This window comes from Panthera onca, chromosome B2 (genome assembly GCF_046562875.1).
Source record: "Panthera onca isolate mPanOnc1 chromosome B2, mPanOnc1 haplotype 2, whole genome shotgun sequence".
In the NCBI taxonomy this organism is placed as follows: domain Eukaryota; kingdom Metazoa; phylum Chordata; class Mammalia; order Carnivora; family Felidae; genus Panthera; species Panthera onca.
The window spans coordinates 18769358-18792225 of NC_138343.1; the positions used below are offsets into that span (position 1 = coordinate 18769358).

The 22868-nt window shown below is 38.5% G+C and overlaps 1 protein-coding gene across 1 annotated transcript in view; it reads left to right on the top strand.

Annotated features, from left to right (window-relative positions):
* Positions 1-22868, top strand: part of LOC132667882 (uncharacterized) — a 182431-nt gene that overhangs the window by 121557 nt on the left and 38006 nt on the right. Inside the window, 3 exon segments of the mRNA XM_078447612.2 lie at positions 13708-13926; positions 16219-16471; positions 22443-22606. Of these exon segments, the coding sequence (XP_078303738.2) occupies positions 13708-13926; positions 16219-16471; positions 22443-22606 (636 nt within the window).

The following is a 22868-nucleotide window of genomic DNA, read 5'->3' on the forward strand; positions in this document are numbered from 1 at the left end:
TGGAAGGCAGCTACTTAGTGGTAGACAACTGAACACTTCTGTGACTTATGTCTACCTTGCTGTTTTAATTAACATTCTGTTTCCAGATGTCCCCATTGAAAATGTATGCTTTGGTATTGGGAAGATGAAGAAACTCTCACTTTTATACGCGAGAGCTTCACTTAACAAAACTTGTGCATTCCTTGAAATATAGGAGTATAATATATACACAGCATTCACTCAGCAAAGTATTTTGCAAATTGTGGTCATATTTTTTGTTTCAGGATGACATCCTGGAATTATTATACCAGATGTGCCTTTCTTGTAATGCTTTTATAAATACGTGTATGAGCTCCATTTTGAAAATATTCAGGCAAATTATTTATGAAAGTATCACTTATATATGTGTGATGATGCAAAACTATTTATAGAAATGGGGGCATTATTTAAATGTTTTATAAGTTACTTATTATTTTTGAACTTAAGATAGCAAAAACTTTCTCAAGATCTTCCATAGATAGTAAGTTCACAACAAATAGGTCAGTTTCTCATTACCTCTCTTCCCTATCTTGATCACATTTTCTGACATTCTAGTTCAGCCATACCAGGTGCATGATCTATGATTCCTTTGGAAATATGGCTTAAAGGTTAGGTGTGTTTGCCCAGAGGAAATGGTTAGTCAGAGCAGACATCATGGAAGGTCAATTTCCAGAAACATCTAGCAGTATTTGTCCATTCATGGATGTTTAAATATGTGTGCATGCACACAGATGAACACACACACTTAACATGTATATATTGACACAGAGACTCAGGAATTACTCAGAAAAAATTTAATTAGCTCTTTAATTTCTAGATTTCCTCAGAACTATCAACACAAATTACTTTTTATAATAGGTGGCTAAATAAAACAACACAGAATTAAATTGGAAAGAAAAAGAGTTAATATATTGTATTATGTATTTTTTGTACTAAATTATAAGATATAGGTCCCTCCATTTTTAGGTATTTATTTAGAAGTTTTAAAAGAAGGTATGGATTAATAATTACTAAAAATTTTCTGGACATAATTGGAAGGCTTTAAATTTTATTTTTACAGCAGGCATCCTTCCCTGTAAGAAATCAGGGAGAAGAGAGAGAAACTTAAGTTATTTTCATTATTATTTATTTAGAAAATATTATCATTGTTATTGATGGTGTTAAACAATTCTGTTGACTAACATTAATTTGGCACTTATTATGAGACAAAAATTACATTTTCTCTCTAGATTTCTTTATAAACATTTGGAATAAGTATTGTAAGTATCTTAAAGGCATTATATTAAAGAGATTAAATGTTTTACTTAGGTTCACACAGGCATGTTGTGAAAGAGCTGATAACCAGTCCCAGCTCCATCTGATTTTAAAAATTCATTCTATTAGGGGTGTCATTGTGGCTCAGTAGGCTGAATGTCTGACTTCTGCTCAGGTCATGATCTCAAGGTTTGTGAGTTTGAGCCCTGCATCGGGCTCTGTGCTGACAGCTCAGAGCCCGGAGCCTGTATCGGATTCTATGTCTCTCCCTATCTCTGCCCCTCCCCAACTTGTGCTCTGTCTCTCTCTCTCTCTCTAATAAATAAACATTAAAAAACTCATACTTTTAAAACTATGCTATAACTTTTCTTTTGATACATATCAAATATATATGTATATATTATGACACACTGTTATGTAAAGCTCATTTATTATGCTATGTGCATTTTTCAATTCAACTCAACTCAACTCAACTCAACTCAACTCAACTCAACTCAATTCAGTTGCACAGAACTTGAACATGAGTAAAAGCTACCCGTTGCTCCAGAGACTAGACAAAAGGAGAGAGATGACACCCTCAGACTTCTTGTCAACATTTGGCCATCACTTTTTCCTAAATTGTCTTCATCTTCATTTTAACTTGATTACTTGATTTATATCTGAATTAGGCCATCGTGTTGGGGTGAGATGATGTGAGACTCACAGTGTATTTGCCATGTGCCCACATTTTGCTAGAAACAGTAAAATTAAACTCAATCCCACAACAAAATCTGAGCATGTTATAGTACTCTTACACATAATAATAGTTTATCAAGCTTCTGTTTAAACTCTTCTGCACACTGCAAGAATATTCTCTCTTTCCTACTTTCAGCCTATCTGCTATTGTCAATAATTTGGGTTGCATTTCCCTTTATGGACTTATTACTGCAACAAAACAAAACAAAACAACAACAACAAAAAACAAACAAAACAAAACAAAACAAAACAAAACAAAAACTATTTATCTAATACATGCTATCCAAACTATGATTTGGAAGAAAAGGGTCTAAAGATATATCTTTGCTTTTCAATTTAAATGTCTGAGATGCCATTGGTTGAATCACAATGTAATTCTTCCTGAATGTTTTTCCATTGTGCACAATAGTGGAATCAAAATTAGAAGTCAATTTTGTGAAATGGCTTTCTTGGTCTTGAGTGACGTTCCAGCTTTGTATTATAAAATAATCCCTCTCTAAAAGTGGCAAGCACCTTCCTGGAAATCTGACATCTTCTCTCATTTAATCCTCAGAACTCAAAAAGGGAGACATTCCAAACCCCCATATTAGACGAAGTTTCTGAGGCCCAGAGATTAGATAACCCACAAAATATCATCAGACTAGTAAACAGAAGAACAAAGACTTAAAATGGGTTCTGTGCTGTCAGCCTGTATACGGATCTGCCTCTCTCCAATCTGCATCTATATATAGCCCGATAAATTGTGAAGCCTCCTGATATTCTTATGGCTAAGCTGTGAAGTATCTTTTTTCTTATGCTGCCCTGCTTATGCATTATCATGCAGTTCATTAATGTGACTGTTTGCAAAGCTGATTTTACGTTATTGTTCCAGCCATTAATGAAGCTTCCATTATGCATAAAGTATTTAGCGATTTTCACGTTGGAAGCGTTTTGTACACATTTTTAACTCATTAGGCCAAGCAAATACTGGCAAGGTAGGTGTTCTCCTTCTTACTAACAGATTAGCTGCAAAGGTAAGTGATTTCCTAAAGCCCTTCACAAAGCCGCAATAAACACTTTAACCAAACTCTGTTTCTACTCCCCACTCTGGTGGTGGTGTTTGGTCAGGAGCTCTGCCACTAGGTCTAACTAATTACATATTTACTGATTCTTGGCTCTAAGTGACTTTCTCTTGGAAAAATAGATGCATTCTAGTATTACATCCGGTATTTATTGGCGCGGACTAGTCACGAAAATGTTGTCAATGGCAAAAATTGACATTGTAAAACAGAAACCCATGCATACTGAAATGAGAGTATTTTAGGAAGGCAAAGCAGACCTTGTTCACCTTTGCTCAAAGTGGTGACTTTGTGTTTCAAGTTTGCTTTCATTGCCTTCTTAGGCTCTGGGTTGAGTGTCATCTGTCCCTGCCCCAGCTCCCGGTCCCATTCTGAGACAGTCACTGGAAATAACAGCCTAAAGAGTTTGGGAGTCTCTTTGGACTCCTTCAACATACTTCAATCCCTGTTTTCTCATTAGAACATTCATACTTTTGTGCCTCAGTGGGAATGATCAATTATTTCAATGTCAGTCGTGGTAATATTACCCCGAAGATTTAGCAATTTTCAAAGATCTTTTAACTTAATTAGAGGCATTTGTTATAAATTGAATTAAATCTGGTAAAAGTGCAATGTGTTATATTAAAAGTATAATACCCAAATTGGCCAAGGAGATACAATTTTAGGGCGGGGGGGGGGGGATCTAGTTTAAAAATGCTAACATCAAGATAAACTTGTGAAGTTTTCCTCCTCATAACGTTTTGAAAAAGTTGAAAGAATGGAGCACAATTTTACCCAGAACATGTTGGTCAATCTGTATATGCACAGAACTTCTGTGAAGGTATTTTTCCAAATATTTGAAATAATGACAAGGCAATATCAGATTTGAGCATTTTAATAACTTTGGTTAAAAATAAAACTGATACTGATGTCATTTATCAGATATATATATATCAACCCAATAATCATCATATGATAATAGTATTGTAACAATTCATTTTTTTAATTGACAACTTTCAAATATGCATTTCAATATTATTGACTATGGTCACTGTGCTACCTGTTATATCCCCATGATTTGTTTATTTTATAGCTGAAAGTTTACACCTCTGAACTCCCTTCACCCATTCCGCCCACCTCTCCAGCTCCCCTCCCTCTGTAATAATTCATTTGGGTTAATTATATCTCTTTCCAAATAAGTGTTTCCTTATCTTGATGTATTTTACTTCATTTTCTTTTAAATATGTTACCACAGAGAACTTGCCCAAGAGTCCCTACCAGCCAAATCATTTAATAATATACTGCTGTGAATTTATGAGACTTTTCTCAGCTACCATTTTAATGGTGGTTTTTTATTTTCTTAAGCACCGAACAATTAACTGTATGAATGGACTGTCTGAATGGACTATATGAATCTTGAAAGGTTAAGTTAAAGGGACAGATCAAATGACTGAAGCAGATCATAGTTTTTACTTAAACCATTTAGAAAATGACACATTTAAAAAATTATTTATTTAACAAATGCTTGTTTTTAAGCACCTACTATGTACGCAGCATGGTGCTTGGGCCTGGGGATAAGGCACTGAACAAGACAGTTCCTGCCTTCATTGAGTGAATAGCGTCACTAATATCTATATCTTTATCTGTATCTCTATCTCTATATCTCTATAATGTATATCATGTAGATATAGGATATAGATATAGATAAATGTTTATTTATATATACATATATATCTATATATAGATATACATTTATACATATATATATATAGATATAGATACATATATATATACATATACATATACATATATATACATATATAGATATACAGATGTATACAGATGTATACATATATATACATATATATATATGTATACATATATACATATATATATCTATATATGTATATATATAAATAAACATTTATCTATATCTATATATATATATCTATAGATAAATGTTTATTTATTTTGAGAGAGAGAAATAGAGAGTGAGCAGGGGAAGGGTAGAGAGAAAGGGAGACAGAGAATCCCAAGCAGGCTCCACACTGCCAGCACAGAGCCCAATGCAGGGCTCGAACCCATGAACTGTGAAATCATGACCCGAGCTGAAAGCAAGAGTCAGACGCTTAACCAACTGAGCCGCCCATGCACCCCAAGCCTCACTAAATATATTAATATTAATTTCATAATGCATTTTTACTGAGCTGCAGTATAAGTTCTTGGTACATGTAAATGAGTTGTGAACGTTCTTCCTGCCAGCCCCGTCGGCCCCCATGCACTTGGCCACACGGGTCGTGGAAACACAAGCTGTGGTATCACACTAACATTAAATTCAAATCTAGATGCTTGTTTTGTTCTGTCTCCTAATAGCTGTATGATCTAGAGCAAGTAATTTGAACTTTCTCAGTTTTCATTTCCCCATCTGTAAAATGTGTATAGAAACACCTGTCTTCCAAAGTGGCTCTATAAATTAAATATAGTATACACATATTATATACTGTGTATATTTTTATTGTATCAGTTTTTATTGTCTATGCCAAAAATTCTCACTTACCTTAAAAACCCTTATCCATAAACTATTTTTCAGGGACGTGAATGAAGGAGGAGGGTTTTGTCTAGATTAAGTGGGTTTGCAGCTGTAAACCAACATATGGGAAAAGAGTATCTTCAAAGAGTACTTGAGTTTATATTGTTCAAGCTTGTGATAGCTGATTCCATTGGAAGAGAATATTTATATTAATCTGAGGGACAAGCACCTGTATATATATTTTTTAGTTTTTACATCATTTCCACATACTGGGTATTGACAATGTGTCTCAATCATTCTAATGGCTTATTACCATGTTGGTGACTTCATCAAACTGTTTTCCAGTTCTGATATGTCTTGAACCTCACTTCCGTAAGTATGACAGACTATTGGGCAAATTTTCATGGATTTACCATGAGCATTTCCATATGTGGGTCAATATGAGCTTATTGTTTCCTCATTTTCCCTTCTTCATCACTAAATGCTTTTCTCTAATATGGCAAGCCGCTCTTTGGATGAGCTACCCGAGCCAGAAACTTTGGAACCATTTTAGATTCTTTTCTTCGGGATCCCGAATTCAAACAGTCTCCAAGTCCTGTTCATCTTAGTCAACTGTCTCTCAAATCCATCTCTTTGTCCCTGTCCTACACCCCTCTAATTCCCTTTTCCTCTAAAAGGGCTGCTGTTGGCAAATGCTATTGGCATTTGGGGTGTTAAAAGTTGAACTGTTGTCCTTCAATAATGTGTTGAAGTTGTAGGACTTAGTACCTCAACAGGGTTACTGTAAAGGTAAGCTAAAACGTGATCGTACTAGAGTGGGCCCTTAATCCAATATGGCTGATGTCTTTATTTATGAAGACACAGATGAACAAAGGAAAGACAGCCATGTAAAACTGGAGACAGAGATTGGATTTTTGCTGCCACTAGGCAAGGAATGCTTGAGGCTACCAGAAGCTGAAGAATCTTTCCTTCTCCACCTCCCCATCCCCTGGAAACTTCAGAGAAAGCATGGCCCTGGCAACACCTTGATTTAGGACTTTTAGACTCCAGAACTGTGAGAGAATACATTTATGTTGTTTAAAACCACCCAATTCGTGGTGATAGTAGCCCTCGGGAACTAACGTAGGGGTCAGGAGAAATCTTTATCAGATGAGACTCTCAAGCACATTTCATGAAGCTTTGTGCCTTTTCCACCCTTCAAGTTATTGTGATAGCAAAGAACACCCATGCCCATACTTCTGAAAGGTCTACAGTTGTGCTCATCATTGATCAGTACTAATCAGTCATCATCTAAGTCATAATCTGTTCTCCCCTTTGGTCTGAACCTACCCAAACTATTTCCCCCCTGCAGCTAGAGCAGTATTTCTAAAACACAAACATGCCATCCCCCATCTCCTTCCCCTTTAGTTACTCCAAGGGCTACTAAGAGTGCCAGGATGGAGTGAACACTCTGCAGCATGGCATCCATTAATCGGGTTTCCACCAACAGACCCCTTCACCTACTTGGACTTTCTCCACCCTATGCAACTTATATTCAGCTTTAGAAATAGAACTCTCTTGTCCTGAGCAGTGCATGTGTGATGGAATGCCCTCCTAGCTTTCCCATATACTTCTTCCTCTCATTTGTCTGATTCCTCTTTACCTCATAGGTCTCGGGGGGAAGCCTTCTTTGGCCCAGTTGGAGATAGGTGTCCATCCTGTGTTTTCTCATAGCATTCTGTATGTCACTGTAACACTTCTCACCCTGGATTTTGTCCCTGGATTTTATTTGTCTTTTCACTGATCTGTCTCTTCCAATAGAATGAAATTGATGTGGGTGAGTGACAATGTTGCTCATCTGTGAAAATCCAGAACCTGTATCTATATTAGTGTTTTGGTGCTGCTTAAAGCAACACAAGTTTATTATTGTACAGTTCTGGAGGTCAGAAGTCTGAAATGGGTCTCACTGAGCTGAACTTAAGGGCCAGCAGAACTACATGTTTTATTTTCTGGATTCTAGGGAGAATGTTTCCTTGCTTGTTCCAGCTCCTAGAAGCTGGTCTTATCCTTTGCCTCATGGCTCCCTTCTTCCATCTTCAAAGCCAAGACATTTGAGACAAGCCTTTCGCACACTGCCATTCTTCTGGTTCTCCTTCTTGTTGTCTCCCTCTCTCTTCTGCTTTCCCTTCTCACTTTTTAAGGACCCTTGTGAATTCACTGAGCTCACCCAAATAACCCATAATAATCTACTTTAAACTCAATTGCTTAGCAAACTTAATTCTGTACACTACCTTAATTGTCCTTTGCCATATAATTTAACATAATTGCAGGTTACAAGGATTGGGGTGTGGGCATATTTGGGGGAGGCCATTATTCTGCTTACTACATCATCCCAGGGCCTGACATTTACATTTATTTAATGACGATCTGCTGAATGAGTGAGTTGTGTCCAATTAAACCAACTTCCATAAAAGAAGAACCTTTTCCTTCTCTCAGGTTTTGATAAAGGGTCTCTCTTTCAAGCAGGCTACACTTTCTTGTCTTGTTAAACTGATGGAGAGCTCCTAATGGCAAGTCTGGATACAGTGGCTAGAAAACTCTTACCCGTTGTATAAAGTTGGGCAAATCACTTAACTGATTGGGGCTTTAGTTCCGCTTTTGAAAAAGTCTGAGGGAATCTGATGAGGCCTTCTCCAACATTAACACAGTATAACCTATCCATGTTTCTTTGATACCCTCATTAGAATGATTCCCTGAAATGCTGAATATTAAGTCTTAGAAAAAGCTTCACAATCACCGAGGGTTCTATGTTCAAAAACTTGATAAATGGAGCACAGTGAAAAAAGAAATGAGAAATACCCCCACAAGAAGAATTACAAAAAAAATAAAAAACAAACAAACAAACTTGATTTTTAAAAATGTTATGTTTATGGGGCACCTGGGTGGCTCAGTCAGTACAGCATCTGACTTTGACTCAGGTCATGATCTCACGGCTCCTGAGTTTGAGCCCCACGTGGGGCTCTGTGCTGACAACTCATGCCTGGAACCTGCTTTGGATTCTGGGTCTCCCTCTCTCTCTGCCCCTCCCCCGCTGGTGTTCTCTTTCTCTCTCAAAAATAAATAAGCATTAATTTTTTTTCAGTGCTACACTTAGTGTATGGTTAGTCATACAGAAGAAAGGAATATGGAAATTTTAGTGCCATTTATTGATAGTCACTTCTTAAAAGGATTATTATGCATAGCTGATAAATGGTGGGTTTGGGTTGTATACAAATCCCTAAGGACTCCTATTCACTGTTCGATGTAAAAGAATGCATTCCATGCTTTTTTTTTTCCCATAAAGCAACTTGGGTCTTTTTTTTTTTTTTTATTATTACACTGATGGATCATAGAAATCTTGTTTGATATCGGGTCTCTATAAGGACTGGGCATGGAAAGGGGGATATATGTGTGTCATATGAAATGTGGCTGAAGTTCAGAGAAATAGGTTTCATTTAATAGCTGAATACTGGATGACCTGACCATTCTTCTCAGCCTCTGGCAGCTCACCCTGTGAGCGATAGAGGATTCGCCTGCATGAACCGAGGAGTAGTTGCTGGCCTCAATGTGATTTTGCAGTGATCTGTGTGCTCTCCGGCTTCCTTCATAACCAACAAATCAATTCCCACTATACGTATTACACACCCCAGTGGCAGAGGCCATTTATTATCCTTTTGATGGTCATACTCTTTGTACATAACCAAGAAAGATTACAGGGGAAGGAGAGAACAGTGGAAATGTGGATGAAGATATTGTACAATGGCCCTGCATCTTATACTATGCCTTGAATGTGTACGAGAATAAAAGAGAGGCTTGCTTTCAAGAAAATGTTGAAACATGGATGCACAGTTTTCTTTTGAATGAAATCTATTTCAGGAACAATGGATCGAGAGAGGGTTGTGGATGTAATTCTCCGTTGGTACACCCTTGGATTTCAGGTGCAAATTCGAAATGATTAAGAGAAACAGTCAGTCACTGTGATATGAGAATTGTCTGTAAGGCTCTCCTTGATGAGTTTTGTTCACCTGATAAGCTTGTTGATAACTTCTTTTCATTTGGCATCATTTGGCATCAACTAATTCCTTTATTAATTTCTAACTCTGAAGTCTGTAATTGTTCAAACTCTAAATGATGGATTCCAGGGTTTTCCTAATTCTTTGGTTCCCGATGTTCGAGTTACCACTGTTAAACGAACAAGTAAAATCAAATATTGAAGTGTGTTAAGCAGGTACAAAGCAATTGAGTATTTTGAGTTAGATATAAATGCTCCACGATGATATTTTAGTATTATTTGTCCTAACTCACATGCCCCAGAAACCAATATGTGTATCTGAATGTGAATGGGAAACATTTATCAGTGAAACTCATGGCAAAAGTATGACTTTATAGTGGGTTCTGTGAATAAACACTTAAACTGCTTAGTCATTTGTCTCAATGGGTATGAAAAGAACAGTGGAAATTTTCAAAGGTCAAATAGGCTACTGTCTCTTCTGTTTTGCATCATTTGAGATTTTCTGGTGTTTTGCAAACAACACAATGCCAAATCTGTATTTGATTTTCTCTTCTCTTTGAAGGGGCAAAACAGCAACGGAATAATTAACTGAAGAGGAGCGGGCACAGACTATTTTGCTTTAGGAGGGTAGAAAGTTCTGGGTTTCATTTCACATGATGATAAATGTAGCAAGGTATTCTGGAATCCTCCTATGAGGACTCTGTTACCAATGGTAAACCCAAACCTCTCAGGGGCCTGTTTCCTGTTTAGCTGTTCCTCGTTTGTATAATTGAAAAGCATCCTCAGTACAGACTCTGCACGGAGTTCTGGGTTAGACGATGGTCTACATTTTCATGGCAAAATACAGACCCGAACAACAAAGGAACGGTCGATGTCAAATTCAGTGCCTCCTTAGTCCAGTGCAGACCAGAAGGCTGAAGTCTTGGGTTGGAATTCTGAGAACAATATGGTTTATTTTGTTTGTTTGTGTGTTTTGTTTTTTACTTTCTGTTGTCGTCCGTTTGTTCTTTGTTCCCCCAAGGACTCTTAGTTCTATTATTTATCTTCTCCTTTTCATGGTGCAATTATCTTCGTATTTAACAGTCTTCAGAGAGAGATGAGCTTTTGCATATACAATCTTGTGTATCTCTCTATGAATCCCATTTCTTTTATGTTCTCACGCTGCCTCGACTTGCTTTGGTTTTATCATTGTTACTGAACTACTTTGTATCATACTAGCTTCTTCTTTGGTAAGATGTTTTTAATCCGGACCATTTTTGGTTGAGGAATTTCCCAAATTATTCTAGAAACATATTCTAGAGCAGAATCAGACAGGCTAAGGTTCCAAGACAGGACTTGGAACCTAGTTATTATAAAGATCAATTACTGATTCAACAAAACCAACATTTTATTAAGCTGGTGATGGTATATACCGATGATATTTACTGCTTGAGTTAAGTAACATATGCATCTCCTGTTTATATCTCTTTAAAATGAAAGGAATCATATCAACTGCTATGTTTCTTAGGCTTGATGGAAGGCCAGCCTATTTCAAAGCAGCTCTGGTAAATATTGGAAGAGGGGAAAGAGGGTGAAAGCGTGGATTGAGTATTTACTCTTTTGTGATGACAGTGCAGATTCACACTGTTCAAAATGTTTTACATCTGTTAATTTGGTCATTATACTGACCCTGGCTTATGGGGTACTATCACTACTCCCCTTTTCCATATGAACAAACTGAGGCATAGATAGGAATTCTATGTAGACATTGAGGCTTTGGGCATTTGAGTCCAGAGTTTGTATTTCTAGTCGATAAGCTATGGGAATCCTACTGTATACTCCTTGCACATTTTCTTGGGATTAGGAGGGGAACAAGTTCTGCCTCGACAGTTGTTTTCAAATACTTCTTCATCTTCTTTCCTGCAAAAGCTCTAATTTTATAAACTTTGAAAACATCGCTTTATCCCAATACCAAACAGAGAGAGGAAACCGAAGCTAAGTCAGAACACCTTGCATGTAATTATTTTACATTTAGTTTCAACTGAAAATGTCAGTATAGTGTTAAAGAATAAAAGACTTTTTAAGCTTCAAATTTTCATTACCATAGTTTTAGTGATATATTAACAATGCGTTTCAATTTTTAAAATAAGATAGGTAAGGGACACATGTACTCCAATGTTTATAGCGGCGCTTTCGACAATAGCCAAATTATGGAAAGAGCCTACATGTCCATCAACTGATGAATGGATAAAGAAGAGTGGTTTATGTATACAATGGAATACTACTTGGCAATGAGAATGAAATCATGCCATTTGCAGCAACATGGATGGAACTGGAAGGTGTCATGCTAAGTGAAATAAGTCAGTCAGAGAAAGATAATGTATGTTTTCACTCATATGTGGAACTTGAGAAACTTAACAGAAGACCATGGGGGAAGGGGAGGGGGAAAAATAGTTACAAACAGAGAAGGAGGGAGGCAAACCATAAGAGACTCTTAAATACAGAGAACAAACTGAGGGTTGATGAGGGGCGGGTGGCAGAGAGGGAAAAATGGGTGACGGGCATTGAGGAGGGCACTTGTTGGGAGGAGTACTGGGTGTTGTATGTAAGCGATGAACCACGGCAATCCACCCCCAAAACCAAGAGCACACTTTACACACTGTAAGTTAGCCAATTTGACAATAAATTATATTAGAATATAAAATAAAATAAGTAAAATAAAATAAAAATAAATAAAATAAGATAGTCAACTTTATATTTTTAATTAAAAAAAAATAAACTATTTTTTGAGAGCGTCAGGGAAGGGCGGAGAGAGCGGGAGACAGAGGATCTGAAACAAGGTCTGTGTGGACAGTGGAGAGCCTGATGCAGGGCTGGAACTCACAAACCTTGAGATCGTGACCTGAGCTGAAATCGACAGTTGGATACTTAACCACCTGAGCCTCCCAGCACCCCCGAAATAGTTAAATGTTTAACAGGTTATAACCAAAAATGAAATCTCATTTTAATAAAGAAGGATCATCGTGGGTAGGTGAGATAAGCAGGGATATATTACAGATTTTAAAGATTTTTAAAAATAAGTTTATTCTTTATAATAGTTCCTTTTCATATTTCTTTTAACATTTTGTATTGTTGTAAAAATACACATAACATAAAGATTTATCATCGTCACCATTTTGAAGTACCGTTCAGCAATGCTAAGTGCATTCACATCATCATGCAGCCGATCTCCACAATTTCCTCATCTTGCAGAACTGAAACTTTATACCATCAACCCCCGCCCCCGACCCCAGACCCGGGAAAACTGCATTCTGCTTTCTATCTTTCTGAATTTGACTATTCTAGCTCCCACACATAAGTTAGCCCTACGGTATTTGTCTCTTTGTGACTGGCTTGATTCACTTAGCATAATGTCCTCTGGATTGAGCCACGTGGCAGCACGTGCTAGTTTCCTTTCTTCTTAAGGCTGAATAATTCATTGGGTGGACACTTGGGTGGCTTCTGCCTTTTGGCTGTAGTGAATAATGCTATGCACACGGGTGTGCAAATATATGTGCGAGATTCTGCTTTGCATCCTTTTGGCTACCTACCCAGGAGGGGTATTGCTGGATCATATGTTAATTCTCATTTTCATTGTTTGAGGGCCTGCCATGCATTCTGTGTTCCCTAGCAAGGCTCCATTTTATGTTCTTACCGACAGGGCACAAGAGTTCCTATTTTTTCACATCCTCATCAAAACTTGCTATTTTATGGCCTTCTTTTTCTTTTCCTCCTTTCTTCTTTTTCCTATTCTTCCTCTTCGTCTTCTTCTCCTCCTTTGCCTCCTTCTCCTCTTCTCCTCCTTCTTCTGCACTTTTTTTTTTTTAATTTTTGACAGTAGTCGTCCTAATAGGTGTGAGGCGATATCTCACCGTGATTTTGATTTCCATTCCTGGGTGCATGCTTCTTTCCATGTTCCCTGGGGATCTTCCATCAGAGCCGAAAGAAATAGAGATCACTTGAGCCCAAGTATTTCAGGAATAGTCTCATTCAATTTTACTTTCACAATGTCTTTATTATCATTTCAAAATATTTTACTGCTGGTTGTCCTGGGAGCTCGGGATTCATCATTTCTTTGTTTGTAGGTGTTCCTCGGTTGCTGATGGTTCTGGATCTAGAGAATTCTTCAAGCACCTTCATTTCGGGATGGTGTCGGCGTTCTCGGAACTTCAATTCGCTGAGTGGAGAAGCCAGGGCTTCTGGTACATCATCCTACTGATGGCATCTCTCTGGTTCCTGAGGCTCTACCTCCATTACCTTAGTCAGTGGCTTTTCCTCCAGGCCATTTCAATTCCTGTTACAAAGTGAGTGCCTTCCCTTGAAAGTTAAAGCGATGCATTTTCGTCTTGATAGGCCAAATGAAAGTACAAAACTCCTCTCCGTCCATGTAGTGCAAGACCTAAAATGCAGCACAGACCCAGGATTTGGAAAGACAAAAAATATCTTTATCTCAGAGCAGGAACGTCTATTGCATTCTCATCTTCTGGGCCTCGATTTACAAATACGTAACTGGCACGTCGATATTTATTTCAAATTGAACAGAGTCAAGTATGTTCTAATATCTGAGCAGAATCCAAAAAGGAGTTTAGCAACAGTGTTTTATTCTGTTTTGATTTTATCACAGTGACTCTGGCTGAGAGTAGTTTAGAAGTAATGTAAGTATGATTTATCACCTATACGCACAGAGGCAAAGATTGCTTCTTCTGCAAAGTGATTGAATTCAAACAATTACCAAACTCAAGCCCAGGCAGCTTTCCGGGCCATTATACCCTGGAAAAAGATGATACTTTACAGGTTATCTCTCCATAAACATGATTCCATAGCTGGTATAGATAAACAAACAGATAGAAATCAATATAAGTAAAATTCATTTTCCCAAATGTAGATGTTCCAGATAAAAGTAAAGATGTGTGTATATTTTCTTTCTTTTTTTTTTAAACATTTATTTATTATTGAGAGACAGAGAGAGACTGCATGAGCAGGGCAGGGGCAAAGAGAGAGGGAGACACAGTATCTGAAGCAGGCTCCAGGCTCTGAGCTGTCAGCACAGAACCCAACGCGGGGCTCGAACCCACAAACGCGAGATCATGACCTGAGCCGAAGTTGGATGCTTAACCGACGGAGCCACTCAGGCGCCCCTTTTTTTTTTTGTAATTTTTTTTAAGATATGTGTATATTTTCAACTAAGAGGACTGCATACAACTTTAAGACACTATGAAAAAGAATGTGTGTGTATACTATATACACACACATGTGGTTTTTTGTCATGTTTTGAAATTAAGTCACAAATACATGAATGCTCTAGAATATGCACATTTACATATAATAAATTACTGTAGCTTCACAGGAGAATTTTTACCTAGCTATTACTTTTCTTCCTTTCTTCTCTTTTTTTTCCCCCTCTCTCCCTTTTTCCCTTTCTTCCGTGTGAGGGCTTCCAAAGCAGAAGGGACAAATGTTGTATGCTCGAGCTAGTTGCTTTTTGCTAACGGCTCTTTTACTTCTTCAATTAAAAAAAAAAAAAAAGCTTTATCTTTATTGGCTGCTAGTAAAATGGGACTGTGAGAAAAATATCTGGGCAGCCTAGTTGATCTGATTTCTTAAGCATCAGAAGACCCAAGATATGATAGGATATTTTGTCTAGATCTGTAGGCTCGAATCCTGAATTAGCCCTACATCCAACTGTAGCTGTGAGACAAGACAATAACTACAGCCACCATGATCATTTCTCCTGCTCTGACTCTATGTTGGGCCCTCTGCTAAGAAATCTACGCACATTGCTTCATTTGATATTCACAACTGCATAGGAAGGAAGCATAAAGCTTCCGTCAAAGCAAAGGTCAGGGAGTAGATAAAATGAAGAACTCTTTTTAGTAGAGAGCTGCTAAGTAGGATACACAAGCAGAATTACAAAGGCTGAAATGCAGGGGAGGGAAAATTTAGAGCACGGTGAAGTCTCACTTTGCATGGAAAAAAGGTGCCAAGGCCTGGGTCAGTCTGTACTGGGCCTGCCTTGGATTCAACCCTTAGGTTTTTAGGTTGTGTCACACTGTCCCTTTTAGAACAACTAAGTGATGCCCTATTTTTGTTGTTAGTAGAGCAGCGTTGTTTTGTATTTAAGGGTATATCTAAAGGAGTCACAGGAAAACTAATCACGTACGCTAAAGCTCAGAAGAGTTATTAGACTGATTTGTATTTCTGGTCCCTATCAGAGGTTGACCCATGGCTAGGTACACTGATATATTTTGCATTTCAAATAGCCTACCTGTCAGTATGTGTTACTCGCAGGGCAGTTTTTATAGAATATAGAATGCTCTGCTCAGTGGACAGAATTGATATTCTTTCTATTGTTGCCTATGATACAAGAGCCACGGACAAGCTAGAAATAGCCTTTTACTGGAAAGTGAACTGTTGGGGTGGTACTTTGGGGTAGGGAAAGGTGAAGTTTCCTAACACCCGATTTGGGGGTAGTATTAAGTGTCATTGTCTGTATATTAAAAAAAAGAAAATGTGTCATTTAAAAATTATTTTGTGTGCCTGACATCTTGTATAATTTCTCTTGTTTACATGTGTGTGTTTGCTTTGTTCTCCTGCAGATTCCAGTTTTCCCCTTTCACGGTTGAGCTTTGCTACCCATCTTCCTCACTTGCCATCAAAGAAGAGTTGCTCGTAGTTGTGGTGGGTCCTTTAATGCTGAATGCAGTGATACTTCCTTTGGTTCTGATCAGATGGGGCTGTCAGCTACTGTTTGCCTCCTGCCCTGATGTCTTGTCAAAATTAATCATTACCATGGGACTATGGACAGTTCTAGACCCATTGGCCGTGTTTATAGTGGATACTGTCCTCGGGGTAAGTCAAGTAAAATAATCGGGATATGAGTTCTTGACATAGAATTTAGCTTCAGTGCATGAATCAGCTGACATGAGAGGTTTCAAGAATCATGAGCAATTCACTATGTATCTTAAATTGAAGTTATTAAGCTTTCCACATCATAAAAAAATTCTGGATGTCTGTTATTATCCATTGACGTGTTTTTAGCATCTTAAATGAACATTTGCAAAATAAGCAAGAAATAACGTTGGAGATCAGATCCAAACTAATTTTGGTACATTTTCAAAAAAAAAAAAAAAAAAACCCTATTACAGCAAAGTCTTATTTGTAACTTTTTGTTGGTAACTTACTTTTTAGTAGTAAGGATTTTCACTGCCAAACTTTATTTAAAAAGTAATCATACAGTGGTTCCTTCAATTGGTTAGATTATTTATTTGCTTTGTGATCAACGACTCTTCTGTAATAAACACACTCAAGAAGAAGAAGAGCTTTTTAGACAATTCTAGGTAATAAATAAAATATAAAGCCTTCGTCCATAGGCATTTATTTTGACTTTTGTGATGCTAATAAAAGGACAGGAAATCTGAATTTTAACTAAATTTTTGTATTGTAGATCTGGCTATGAAATATAGCCCCAAGCAAGAGAGCGAACGGATACTAGAAATAAATCAATATGATCAAATATTCATTTAAAAATTATCTTACTTTATCGAATAATATTCTACAATGGGTATATTTCTCCTATCAGGGAGAAAAAGGAAGGTTTCCCGATGGGTTTACATAGGTCGAGACTGTATTCATTGTGCCAAGCAGATCAAAGAGGTGGGGCATTTTGATGGACTCTACTTGTTAAGTGTTTGAAATGTGCTTTTAGAACTAAAGACCAAACTGGTGTTCAAACTGCCTCGTGAAGATAGTGTCCTGGGTGCTGTGGTAGACAGCTAGGATGGGCAAAGCCAGTCACGGTTTTATTTCTGTCTCTCAGGTCGCACAATGCTGCAGCAGGTTTTCTCAAGGATCCTGGGCTTGCATCACTTGGGGGTCTTATTAAATGCAAATTCTGATTCGGCAGCTGGAGTGTGGGATTCTGCATTTTAACAGATTCCTAGGCGACACCAGAGATGTTGGCCCCATGGGCCAGACAGGGTGCCGGATGTTTTACTGAGAAGGCCTCTCTCCCTTTCCTTTGTTTGCTAGGTGGGGCTTTCACTTCTTCTGGGTTCCTGGGTTGTTCTCAACAAGACCGAGACCTAGGTGCACTGAGTCCCTTAATGGGTTGTTGGGCTTTGTGTGGGCATTCTGCCTGCCTATTTTGCATTAGAATGACCTCGGCTAGAAAGGCTTAGAACCTGCAGATAAGTGCAGTAGTTGACCCTGCGACCATGTAGATCATTTAACATTATTAAAATGAATTAAAATCAATGCACATTGAACCTACCAATGTATCTAGTTTCTGGTCCCACTGCTGAGGATTCCGGGAAGAGCCACATACCAAGGACAGTTGATCGGTGTTTGGAAGGTCCGATTGTTTCCACGTTCAAACCTGCAACTACACTCTTAAGCCTCAATACCGTCTAACACCTTGATGACAGGTCCGTAGAGGTTGTGTTTTCAACCCCATCTCTAAGTGTTTGCACCCTGATCGTTGGCCGCATTTCTGATTCTGAGTGGATTGAGCTGGAGCCAGTTGGACTTTGTCCACATTCCCACTTTCCTCAGACCCCAGGTGAGAGAGGACGAGACCACGCCCTCAAGGTTGGTTGAGCAGGAAGTGTAGAGAAACATGCTGTGGACATTCTGGTAGCATCATGTTCCATGGCATCTCAGAATGCCTTCCAGAGGCCTGAGGTGCGTATTGAGCAGATGGGGCGCCGGTGTGATCCGCGACACCACATGTGAAGCCATTTGGAGAGGATGAGCGGCTATGTGTATGATCTTCTGAGATCTCCTCGTACAGAATGTCTGCAGCCCTCTCGGAATGGCTTTCTGTATTCCAGTCGAGTCCTCTAGAGAGATTAATAGCTGAAGGGTCCACTGTATCAAAGGCAGCTGACACAACGAGCAGTCTTAATATACTCTGGGGCCTCTGATGTAATCTATAGGAAAGTAGCCTCCAGCAGGGCCATCTCAGAACCAGTTCAGAGGTCTGTAACCCGATGGAAGCTGACTTGGACTCTAATAGATGACTATGGCACCCATATCCTTCTCCACTTGGAAAGAAAAGCTGAAGGCTCGTTCCCCCTCTGCACAATTATTGATTCTCCAATTAGAATGCATCATGCTTCATTGCAGATGACATCTAATTTTTCTGTCTTAAGAAAAAAAAAAGTTTAAAGCTGCATGTAACCCACAGAGCAGCAGCACTGGAGTCTACACATGGACACTCCCAATAATTAAATCTAAATACACTTTTTAACATGCTCTCCAGGGGCGCCTGGGTGGCTCAGTCGGTTGAGCGTCCGACTTCGGCTCAGGTCATGATCTCATGCTTCATGGGTTTGAGCCCTGCGTCGGGCTCTGTGCTGACAGCTCAGAGCCTGGAGCCTGCTTCGGATTCTGTGTCTCCCTCTCTCTCTCTGCCCCTCTTCTGTTCGCGCTTTTTCTCGCTCTCAAAAATAAATATACGTTAAAGAAATTTTTAAACAAACAAACAAAAAACCAGAAAACAAGCTCTCCGGTGATGGAACAGCGCACCAAGTTTTCGAGGTGCTTCTCTAAAGCAGTGGTTCACAAAAAGGGGTCACTGGACCAATGGCATCAGTTTTACCAGGGAACTTAACTGCAGTGCAAATTGAAATGTAAAATCTCAGGCCCTGCACCAAGTCTGTGGAGTCAGAAAGTCTGGGAAGGAGCCCAGCCTCTGAGAAGGGGTTACTGTGTTTTAACAAGTCTTCCAGATGATTCTCATGCTCATTAGATTTAGAGAACTACTGTTCCACATGCCTTCATAGTTATCACAGACTGAATGTCACTCATGAGACTGGAGTTGTCTCGGTTCATACTTCCAGTTCTTTGAGCCTTTCTTTTTAGCAGATAAGCCCAGGGATCACTTGTATTGGATCCTGGTAGGCCCGCCAAGAGAGGCTACCTTATTTTCTTGATAGGTTTTGTTCTGGATCAATTTTTTTTTATGGCAATCTAAAAGGAGATGTGGCAGATGCAATGGTTTGAGGCTGAGGCATTGAGTGGCTGTTGATGGTGCTAATAACATTTTGTTAGTCTCTCAGTTTGCTGGTTCAGAAGTTGACAATGAATTCCCAGACCCCCACTGATGATACAACAGTTCCACTGAGTTCATAAATTCTTTTCGTGCCTAAGCCCCAATCTAGATAAAAAGTAGAGGAAGCATTTGGTATTGAATGTTTTAATTGATCAGCATGTATTTATTGACTATATAATCTCTGCCCGGGATTTTCTTTTTCTTTTAAGTTTATTCATTTATGTGGGGGTGGAGGGGAAAGGGCAGAGGGAGAGAAAGGGAGGGAGAGAGAATCCCAAGCAAGTTCCAAGTTGCCAATGCAGAGCCCACCGCAGGGCTGGAACTCGCAAAACCGTGAGATCCTGACCTGAGCCGAAACCAAGAGTCAGATGCTTAACCGACTGAGCCACCCAGGTGTCCCTCTCTGCGCAGGATTTTAAAAGAAACAGAATAAGTTTGAAGTTGTTTCTGCCCTCCGTATAGATAGTGAGAAAAGAATAGCACATAAGAACCAAGATCAAACAAAAGGCAGAATACAAGTGTCTTCATTCAGCCAATCATTCTTGAAAATCCATCAGAAATGATCATGGTGTCATAGGAAGAGCATGGTAATAGAGCGATTTCCAAGGGGAAATTGGGTTCTGGTCCCAGCTCTGCCATTTGTCAGCCAGATGACGTTGGATAAGTCAGTTAACCTCTTCAGTCTTCAACTTCTTCATATGTATCACAAAAAAAGTAGTAACACCTACAAATAGCGACACCTACCATACTCGTTTCACAGTATTGTTGGGACAGCCAGCTGAAAATACACTTTGAAAAATGTAAGGCACCACACATCAAAGATGAAAGGAATGAGGATAAAGATTGTAATGAAGTGATACGACTTATGCTGTGTATACAACATCAGGTAGAACAGCCGTGGCCCCAGTGATCCAGGCAGGAACTTACAACCTAACTGGAGAATCACACACAAAGAGGAAGTATGGGCAGTGTGTTCTGAGTGCCTTCTGGTAGGCCTATCATCATTCCTTTATATCCTTTATTTTTTTTATTTTTATTTTTTTTAATTTTTTTAATGTTTATTTATTATTGAGAGACAGAGAGGCACAGAGTGTGAGCAGGGGAGGGGACAGAGAGAGGGAGGGACACAGAATCCAAAGCAGGCTCCAGGCTCTGAGCTGTAAGCACAGAACCTGACGCGGGGCTCGAACTCACAAACTGTGAGATCATGACCTGAGCCGAAGTCGGTCGCCTAACCAACTGAACCACCCAGGCGCCCCCCTTATATCCTTTAAATCTTTGTTCAAATGGCACCTTTTCTGATTGCAGTATTAAATAATACACCCCCATCCCTCCTACACTTTTTTTCTGCTTTACGTTTTTCTTCGAGATTCTATCTTCTTATATGCCATATGTATCACTTAATCTTACATGCTTACTATCACTTCCTTCCCCTCTCCCCAACCCCCAACTTAAAAGTAAGCTCCAAAAACAGGGCTTTCGTCCAATTTTATTCGCTGTCTTACCTCCAGAGCTTAGTGACACATGATGGGCATTCACAACAATGTGTGTGGATCAAACGAGTGATCAACATCTATTGATTAGATTATGTTATTGGCATCAAATATATGCCAATATATTTTTGTTTGTTTGTTTTTCAGCAGTGAATACTGCGTCTATTTCTCTTCCTTTAAGAAATAGTAGAAAGATAAGATCTAGAAGAGGAGAGGTATACGGCAACACTTACAGATCTTCTGCCTAAAGTCCAAATGACGGTTCTGTGTTCTGCAAGGTAGACTGAGTGAGAAGTACAGAATATAAAAATCAAAGTTTTGGCATGACAGTGAAAGAAGAGACAGTTGGGAGTCAGAAGATCTGACTTCTAGTCATTGCCCACATGTTAAAGGATACTTTGGTAAAGGGAAAATACAGATTAACCTCTCTAGGCTTCTGATTTTATCTATACATATGTGATATGGATTAGTTTTGAACATGCCCTTTTAAGCTATACTTACATAGTTTCCTGTTTCAAAAGTGAAGAAATTCTTCCTCCTTTCTTACATTGAAGAAAACATACCTTATTTACATTTATATTGCATATTACTTCCACCTGATATCAGAGTCATAATTACAGAACATTTATGTTTTATAAAACTCAAAGGTCAAAGATGTCAAATGACAATGTTCTAGGTCCTCAACATTTAATATTGTTTTTAAAGACCTCATTGCCTTGTATTTATTTCAAACTCAGTAGAGGATATGCTTTTCCTTGTCTCTAATAAGGACTTATTGTTAAATTGACCTAATGTAAACTTTGGTTTCCAAGCTCACATTAAATAGCCTGATAACTTTTTTATAAGTTTCTAAAATAAGCCATCTATTTTATGCATAGCACAAATTAAATTCCTTTCAAATCTGCTTCAGAGAGAAAGGGATCTTTCCACCATCATATTTAATTTCTTCATATCTTGTGCTCATTAAATTCAGAAGTTAATAGTACATAAATAATATATGGCTTTCACTTTATGAATTGCATGTAGAGTGTACACATTTAAAAGCTTATAGGGAAAACGAGGAGAAAAAAAAACCCTAGCAAACCAGCCATGCAAGCCAAGGGGTTTTCTTTTCCTTTACAGCTGAAGATCTGGTGGTCTTTACTACCCTGAAAATTCAATTTAAAAACAAATTGTGGTATCATATGGTTTTTGTGTATAAAATTAATCTCGCTTGATGATCAGTGTTTCCATCCTAATTTTTTTTTTTTTTTTAATTTGTATTTTTTTCCCTCAGCGGCTTACACAGAATGGGGAGACTCCCGTAGCTGACGCAGCAAAGCTGTACTGGGTGTTTGTAAGAACCATGCAGTCGGGAATTCTCGGTGTCATGCTCACAGTGCTAATTTACATCCTCCTGTTCATCATTTCTTCTTTGATTTTGTATTTGTACTGTCTCAGGTAAGGTGCTTCAATCTTTTTTGGGTCTTTAGACTGTTCAGTCTTGTTCTGCCGTCAGGCTGTGAGACTGTGGTTGAAGAAGAGAAGTTAGAATCACATCTACCCATCTAAGACAGAAATGTCCTTGGTTGTAGCAACTGTCATGAAAATCAGCTGAGAAATTAATTGACTTTTGGGGGAAAATTTCTCCATAATGGAGAGATCACATTTTTCTGCAAATCATTATACTTAGCGCTTCCAACTAGGGGCCAACAAGAAACAA